General features: G+C 29.5%; 1 protein-coding gene across 1 annotated transcript; it reads left to right on the top strand.

Moving 5' to 3' along the window:
• The first annotated feature begins 227 nt into the window (after positions 1-227).
• LOC114932080 (ras-related protein Rab-27A-like) lies at positions 228-4,028 on the top strand. Its single transcript, XM_085488790.1, has 5 exons — positions 228-846; positions 1,138-1,208; positions 1,645-1,759; positions 2,696-2,808; positions 2,926-4,028. The coding sequence occupies exons 1-5, from the start codon at positions 703-705 to the stop codon at positions 3,107-3,109; spliced, it is 627 nt and encodes a 208-aa protein (XP_085344916.1). The 5' UTR covers positions 228-702; the 3' UTR covers positions 3,110-4,028.
• The last annotated feature ends 4,802 nt before the right edge of the window (positions 4,029-8,830 follow it).

Below are 8,830 nucleotides of genomic sequence, written 5' to 3'. Positions count from 1 at the left end.
GGGAGCATCGTGCACATGGCTACGTAGTTCAATGTGCACGTTTTGTACACATAGAGGCGCTTTGAATTCCGGTTGCAGCTAAATCGAGGGGATGACCACTCTCATCCTTCTCTCTGCTATTAATCTGTGTCTAAACTTGCGTTCGATATATCTCGATATGTACTTCGAGAATCGCGATAGATGAAATTTTCGAATTTTTCTCGCGACTTGTGGCAGCCCTGCGACTGCGGACGTCATTTTTTGCGCCATTTTTCGTCGCGATTCGCGTTACGTCGTTCCGTCGATTTGAGACGCGTCGTGTATGCAAATACACGCGTATATACATCGAATATTCGCGAGCTTCGAGTCGGGCGCGAGTGAGCGGAGTGCACGATTGTCAAATGACAATCGAACGGCCTCGACGATTCTGATCCAGCGCGGGGTTTTGCGTTTTGTAGGTGGAGGGGAGAGAAGGACGCGGATCTTTCGAAAGTGGCACACGTAGGCAACAGGTGTCCAACGCCGTTAAATGCCGCACGCGCTTGACAGTTCGTGACAGCTGACGACGAGAAACGGGAGTGCGCAATAATCATTTATTCGTTTCGCTGAAACAACATTGTTTATTTCGCTCGCTGGCAGCCAGTGCCAGATCGAGCTCTCCTTCTCTCTCTCACTCTCTCTCTCTCTCTTTCTTGTTGGAGCACTCACGAGATTCTTCCCGAGATGAATTACGATTACTTGGTGAAGTTCCTGGCGCTCGGAAACTCCGGCGTTGGAAAAACAAGCTTTCTTTATCAATATACCGATGGTACTTTTAACTCTCGATTCGTATCCACTGTTGGAATTGATTTTAAGGAAAAACGAGTGGTAAGAAAATATATTTTACGTATATATATGTGTAAATTTTCATGTGATTACATTGTACGAAGGTTGCTTATGTTTGTATGTGTATAGTTTTAAATAAATTGTTTGTATATTAGAAATAATATTGCGATAACACAGACTTTGAATGATTAATGCTGCAAACTTAAGTAGAAGCGTTAAGTATCAGGCATGTGCCATGCGTACATATAGAGCAATGATAAATGATAAAAGAATTGTGTATTCTCTACGCCACGCTGAGACATTCTGTTTGATAAAAGTCATTTATTGTTACAGATATATCAAACAGCAAATGGCAGAAGTCAACGAGTGCATTTACAGCTTTGGGACACAGCTGGGCAGGAACGGTAAAGTACATGTAGATAAATTTGTAGTTAGAACATGTAATTAGACTTTGATCGCTAATCTAAATATGCATTTGTTGCACTCTTTGAGAAATGATCATAAATTTTAACAAATATGAAACATGTATTTATGTTATATTTACAATTATTCAATTAATCATGATAAAAATAATATAAACATGTATGATATTATGCTGCAACTATATTTTACATTAATAATATTGAAATAATAATTTAATTGCATTACTGCGATTAAGGCTTATATATGCCAAAGCGCATATTGCAAAAATCTGAAAGATTTGAACACATCGAATAATATATAAGCATTATTGATATTCTAATTAATATGTATGATGCATTCTGCATGTGCGCAAACACAAAGGTTTAGTGCTTCTAATCTAATATTCCACACAAGTAGTTTAACATTGTTAAAATCCAGGTTTAGAAGTCTAACCACAGCCTTTTACCGGGATTCCATGGGTTTTCTTCTAATCTTTGACCTGACCAATGAGTTGTCGTTTCTTGAAGTTAGAAACTGGCTGGAACAGCTTAGGGTACTCATCATTTATTATTGTGAATATTATGCAAGATTGGGGGTTTGGTTTATTTAACCAAACGATTCTTTGAATCAATTCTTTGTTTGAGTTGAATTCTATTTTTTTAAATTGCTGTGTATAACGTCTTGATGTCTGTGTTGATATGATGCATGAATATAATTATTTTAATTATTTGTTTGATATATGGTTCTGGTATGAAGTATGTGGGTGTGATTGGTAGGGTTGCTTGCAGAATACTAACATGGCTCTAAATTTAAACAAATATGACACAAGCTATCTGAACTATTTAAAAAGAAGCATGTATTATATTTATAAAATACTTGCTTGGATTGTGCTAACAATTTTGAAAGAATTGGTATAATACCAATACTCAATACATATAATTGGATGATCTAACAATAAATGCCATTATTTTGCATTTATTTGCATCAATTAACATATTTAATGTGAATAAATACAGGAACATAAAATACATTTATATTTTTATATTAATATGAATATATAAATTGAGAAAAATCTGTTAAATATATTTAAGAATTCTTACCAAAAAATTGCTATTTTTTCTATGCATTATGCATAGTATTTTGAATTTTTTTATGTAATAACAAGTTATATAAAAATTGAGAATATGCAAATTTTCCAATTTGTATGACGTTTTAATTATATTTTAATCAATACCATTGCTCAAACTATCATTCGATTTAAAAATTAGTGAATATTTAATGAAGAAAGTAACATTAATGACTAAGAAATTCATTATTAGACGAAGAAAGTCGTTTTTTTAAAACGGTATGTATGCCTATGTATGCTTCAAAATTGGATAATGTAATTGTAAATTTAGTTTGCATGAAATGTTTTTGTCTAACACGCTTGCCTCGAAATTTTTTACGTTTATTGAATTAACGGGATATTTTTATGTATAAATACGCACAGACACACGCATATTCTGATGAACCAGACATAATTCTCTGTGGCAACAAATCCGATCTTGAAGACAAACGTGTCGTCAGCGAATATAAAGCGCGAGATCTTGCTCAAAGGCACGGGTAAGTCAAATCAGAAATTGTAAAACGCATGTAACGTCATTTAAAAATACATATATCGTGCAATATATATACATATTTTTAATATATTCGCTCAAGTGAAATTATTCTCTTTTGCAGCTTGGTTTATTTGGAGACAAGTGCCGCGACCGGCCAGAATGTCGAGCGCGCCGTGGAAATATTATTGGACCGCGTAATGCGCAGGATGGAGGCTACGGTGGACAAATCGTTGTTACCGCATCAAAAAGTTTTAAGATGCCACGAACGCGATACTCCACCGCCCAGTAGTTCCTGCTATTGCTGACAGTGCCGGTATATGTAGTTATCCAAAACTACTATGCCAAAAATCAAAGAAAAGAACATATTATGAAACTGGCACTTTACATTTGTGAAACAAATGTAAATTTCATTATAAACTTTTTCAGTTAACATGTTTGTTGCGAAAAATCGGAATATAATTCTATATTAATTACTTTTATACATGCCACATTTGTAACAAAAATTATAATTCTTATAATCTCAAAAATTGTGAATATTGACGAAAAATTGTATTGAAAATGAAAATTAATTGACATAGTTGGAGAAAAACTTAATAGAAATGATAAAATATGGTTTAATTAATAATATTTTGATTGACAATAATATAGAAGTTTCAGTATTATGTGAATCTCATTATGAATAAATAAATATGCTTCGATTTTGAATTTAGTAATTAAAAAAATTTTTATAGAAACTATTTTTATTATATATCTTTTTCTGCAATGAAAGAAAAAGTGTAATTATGCACAATATTTTTTAATGTTATAGTTTTGTGGCAAAAATTGTGACTGCAATATTTATGCATATATATATGTTATAATGACGGTGCAACAAACATGTTAAGAAACTGCGATAAATATATTTCTACAAAATAGCTGTCTAGCATACTTCTCACAGGAGACCATACATATGAACATTGAAAATTTCTTGTTATTCTATATACATATGTACTAAATGTCTTCCATCATCGCTTATTATCAAATGAAAGCACTCCTTGAATTCAGCAAACCTGCCAATGAACTCTCGATTACTATATTTATATAATAACGTGGAACTTTGTCTTCTACGGACATTGTTTTTTCGGAATCTCTTTAACACGTTTACTCGGTCCTAAAATTCTTTGTATACTATTGTCGTCTTCCACTGTTACTTATCCTCGAATAATGACGTTCATTGAATTTTAACGGCATTATTTAATTAAGACTATCTTTTATTATCCTACAATAATACTGACGTTTTCTATCACTATTTCACACGCACAAGGTGTTCAATAAGTCAATCTTTTCTTACTTGCCAAAAGTGTGATATGCAACCGGTGTGTCGCAAGAGACGTTTTGGAAATTAAGGTAATTCACTTTTGACTGTGTGTAACGTATTTTTGATGATGTTATTATAATCAATCAGAGTCGATATATTTAATCATAAATGATTAATATATATATATATATATATATTATACACAAATTAAATCGAAATACCTTATAATGCGCGTAAACTAATCTCTTGTGATATTTATATCATATATTGAATGAAACTATAAATGATTGTATTGTGATTAATCACTAATGCCTCAATTTTATGAAATAAATACTACTACTATGTTGAAAGAGAATTATATATTTATAGTGTAATAAGTGTTTATAAATACATATGTATAAATATATCGTATGATGTATAAATATATCGATTTTTCCCCGAAATCTAAAACTTTGAATCATTTTTTCTAGGAATACCCAATATTTCATTATATTTATTAATATTAACAATAGATATTGTTATTAAAAATTTTGCACTTTTATTAAGTTGTTAATTGTGACTTAGCACTCTGAATTGGTCTTTTACTTCACGAGATGAGATGCTAAGAGAGTAAATAAATAGGTAAGTTTATAGAATTATGTGTATTATGGAAAAGGTATAATCAATCTTAACTGCAGTTTACACAGAATTTCAACTCATCTTCCTATCTCGGAATATATTAGCATTAAATTGCGCAGGAAAAAAAGAGTAATTGAAAATTATGGACGTTATAGAAGACTAAAAATTCTTTAATTTTTTTTTACTAAAGGTTATTACGTAAAATTTTAATGCGATGTTGTTGCTGATTTATTATCTATAAAAAAATGTTATCCTAATTAAAACGTGAGATAATTGTAATGTCACTGTGATGAGAACATGAGAATAATTTTAGATGGTATGAGTATTGATATTATTCGTGATAGAAATAGAAATGAGAGCGCAAGGTATACTATCTAAACTGTAAACAATAGAAACTCTGGAAAGTATCTTGAGAAAAACATTGAAACTTCAACGTTTCATCAATGAGACGAGGAGTTATAAAGTACACTGGAAGAGATTAAAGTTTGCCGAGAAACTTGTTTTATTGCTGTACTTATTAATCTATTTTCTGCATAAGGCTTGTTTATGCAGATTGAAATGCCGATTATAAAATACATAAATTCTCGTTACATGAGAATTAGTAATTTTTTAAATTTAATAGATTTAATTTATAATATTTTTTGATATAGAACTTTTCAAATGCTAATCACAATTCTCAAGAAAGGGGCAGATTAAAAAAAAAATTATCTGTAGATACATGGAAAATTTTTGTCTAAGTTTATCTGTACATATTTTAAGTTATTTATGTTTTAATTATTGTATTTTAATTTTTATTTTATTTTTACTTCTTGATATAATTATATTAGTTTTAATCATATATATCAACAAAATTAATTATAATCAACATAACTCTATAATACATAAAAAGAAAACGCGTTAATATTTAAAATTTTATTTGTATTCGATAATTTTCAAATAGGAAATAAGGTTGCATACACTTAGATTATTTCTGACAGAAAAAAATTTATTCGTTAAGAAACAAAAGCCCGGAAGAGTTTCGCTTAAGTAGGTATTTACATATACTTGCACATACATGCTTAAATACTCATTTAACAATTTATTACGATCATCTTTGTGTTTGGTCCCAATAAGTACAAGTAGGGTTACATGCCCTTAGATTATTTCTGACAGAAAAAAATTAATTCGTTTATAAACAAAGCTTGGAAAAGTTTCGCTTAAGTAGAAATGTACATATACGCGCACATACACGCTTAAATATTCATTTAACAATTTATTACGGTTGATTCTGTGTTTGGTGCCAAAAATACAAATAGGGTTACATACTCTTAGATTATTTCTGATGGAGAAAAGTTTATTTATGAATAAATAAAGCCGGGAAGAGTTTTGCTTATGTAGATATTTACATATACGCGCTCATACATGCTTAAATACTCATTTAAAATTTATACGATCATCCCTGTGCATGGTCTAAAAAGTACAAGTAGTGTTTGCTACTCTTAAATTATTTCTGACAGAAAAAAATTAATTCGTAATAAACAAAGCCGTAAGAGTTTCGTTAAAGTAGATATTTACATATACGCGCACGTACACGCTTAAATACTCATTTAACAATTTATTACATCATCCTGTGCTTGATCCCAAAAAGTACGAGTAGGGTTACAATGCTCTTAGATATTTCTGACAGAAAAAAAATTATTCGTTAATAAACAAAGCCCGAATAAGGTTTCGCTTAAGTAGATATTAACATATACGCGCTTATACATGCTTAAATACTTATTTAACAATTATTACGACCATCCCTGTGCTTGGTCCCAAAAGATACGAGTAAAGTAACATGATCTTCGATTATTTCGTGAAAAAAAAAATTATTTCGTTATAAAACAAAGCCCGTAAAGTTTCGTTAAAGTAGATATTTACATATACGCGCACGTACACGCTTAAATACTCATTTAACAATTTATTACGATCATCCCTGTGCTTGTCCCAAAAAGTACAAGTAGGGTTTACATGCTCTTAGATTATTTCTGACAGAAAAAAATATTTTGTTATAAAATAAAGCCCCGAAAAAATTTCGCTTAAATATAATTTACATAATACGCGTTCAATACACGCTAAATACTCATTTAACAATTTATTACAATCACCCTGTGCTTGATCCCAAAAAGTACGAGTGGGTTACATACTCTTAGGTTATTTCTGACAGAAAAAAAATTATATTCGTTAATAAACAAAGCCCGTAAGAGTTTGTTAATTAGATATTTACATATACGCTGCACGTACATGCTTAAATACTCATTTACAATTTATTACGATCATCCCTGTGCTTGGTCCCAAAAAGTACGAGTAGGGTTAATGCTCTAAGATTATTTCTGAAAAAAAAAATTATTTCGTTATAAACAAAGCCCGAAAAAGTTTCGCTCAAATAGATATTTACATATAGCCGCCCATACACGCTTAACATACTAATTTAACAATTTATTACAATCATTCCTGTGCTTGATCCCAAAATAGTACAAGTAGGGTTACATGCTCGTAGATTATTTCTGAAAAAAAAAAATATTTTGTTATAAAACAAAGCCCGAATAATTTCGCTTAAATAGATATTTACATATACGCGCTCATACACGCTTAAATACTCATTTAACAATTTATTAAATCATCCGTGTGCTTGATCTCAAAAAGGTACAGTAGGGTTACATGCTCTTAGATTATTTCTGCCAGAAAAAATTATTTTCCTTATAAAACAAAGCCCGAAAAAGTTTCGCTTAAATAGATATTTACATATACGCGAACATACACGTTAAATATTCGTTAATAATTTATTACGATCATCCCTGTGTTTGGTCTCAAAAAGTACGAGTAGGGTTACATGCTCTTAGATTATTTCTGACAGAAAAAAATTATTCGTTAATAAACAAGCTGAAAAGAATATATTTTAAATTTTGTCATGTTATAATATCGTCAATCAAACATCCTTCGATTAAATTTATTTAAATTTATTAATCGTTACACATATTTATTATGGAAATAGAGAAATATATTGATTTTTTCTTAAGTCAATCCTTAATGGAAGAGATTTGCTTTAAATTTGCTATATTTAATCGTCAATTATATACGTTTAAATTTGCTATATTGTTTCTGCTCAAATCAATTGTTAATTAAATTGTCTTCGATCGAATCTGTTTTATTTACTGACCATTAAAGTACTTTTAATTTAATTTAACTTATATTAATCGTTTAATTAAAAAATTTTCAATTTAATTAGCTTGTATTAATCGTTTAATCGATCGCTCTTCGATTAATTTCGTTTATGTCAATTTTTTATTAAATAACCTTCAATTGACTGCAATCATATTAATCGTTATATAAGCGATCTTCGATAAATCTAACTTATATCAATCGTCATTGTAACGATCTCTAATTAATCTTTTTAAAATTAATCGTCAATTCAAAATATTTTAATTACATTTGATTACATCTGTTTGTAATTAAATGTCATAATTAATTTAAAAAGTAATTAATTAATCAGCATCTCTGTTTAGCACAGACTTTTCAAAAAATAATTTTTTAATACAAAACATAATAACATTTCATTTGTAATTGTTTGTAGTAAAAATAATTTTGTAGTTTGTAGTTTAATTAAAAAATAAAAAAACATTAAAATAATAACCAGCATTTTAAGAGATTTCAAATCCGCTTGCGTAGTCTTTTTTAGAATCATTTGTAATTTTCGTTTTCTTTATAGTTGCATGGTTTACACAAATTGCAATTGTTTTAAACAAATGGTCAAGAATGAAATTTGTCAATTTTGTTGATTTTTTCAGATCTGCTTTTTCCAAGTGATTTAGACTCGTTTGTAGTTGTTTGTAGCAATTGCAATCGAAAATTATATATTGATGGAAAAAGCAGATTTGAAAAATCTTTAAAATTGACAAAAACTTTTGACAATTTTTTAAAATAATTTCTAAACCGTGCAACTACAAACGATTCTAAAAAGGACTGCGCAAGCAGATTTGAGATATCTTAAAGTTGGATGCTGTTCATTTTATTTTTTTTTAATTGATTACAAACGATATTATTGTTATACTGCAAACGAAATACTATCATTTTCCGTATTAAAAAATTATAA

This window comes from Nylanderia fulva, unplaced genomic scaffold (genome assembly GCF_048542155.1).
Source record: "Nylanderia fulva isolate GAGA-0341 unplaced genomic scaffold, ASM4854215v1 Scaffold714, whole genome shotgun sequence".
Classification (NCBI taxonomy): Eukaryota; Metazoa; Arthropoda; class Insecta; order Hymenoptera; family Formicidae; genus Nylanderia; species Nylanderia fulva.
The sequence above is the reverse complement of the archived record's forward strand: the minus strand, read 5'-3'. Positions and strand labels throughout refer to the sequence as shown.

Coding starts and splice junctions, on each gene's coding strand:
- LOC114932080 (XM_085488790.1), top strand. CDS start 703: ATGAATTACGATTACTTGGTGAAGTTCCTGGCGCTCGGAAACTCCGGC. Junction 847..1,137: donor ATTTTAAGGAAAAACGAGTG/GTAAGAAAATAT, acceptor TTATTGTTACAG/ATATATCAAACAGCAAATGG. Junction 2,809..2,925: donor GATCTTGCTCAAAGGCACGG/GTAAGTCAAATC, acceptor TCTCTTTTGCAG/CTTGGTTTATTTGGAGACAA.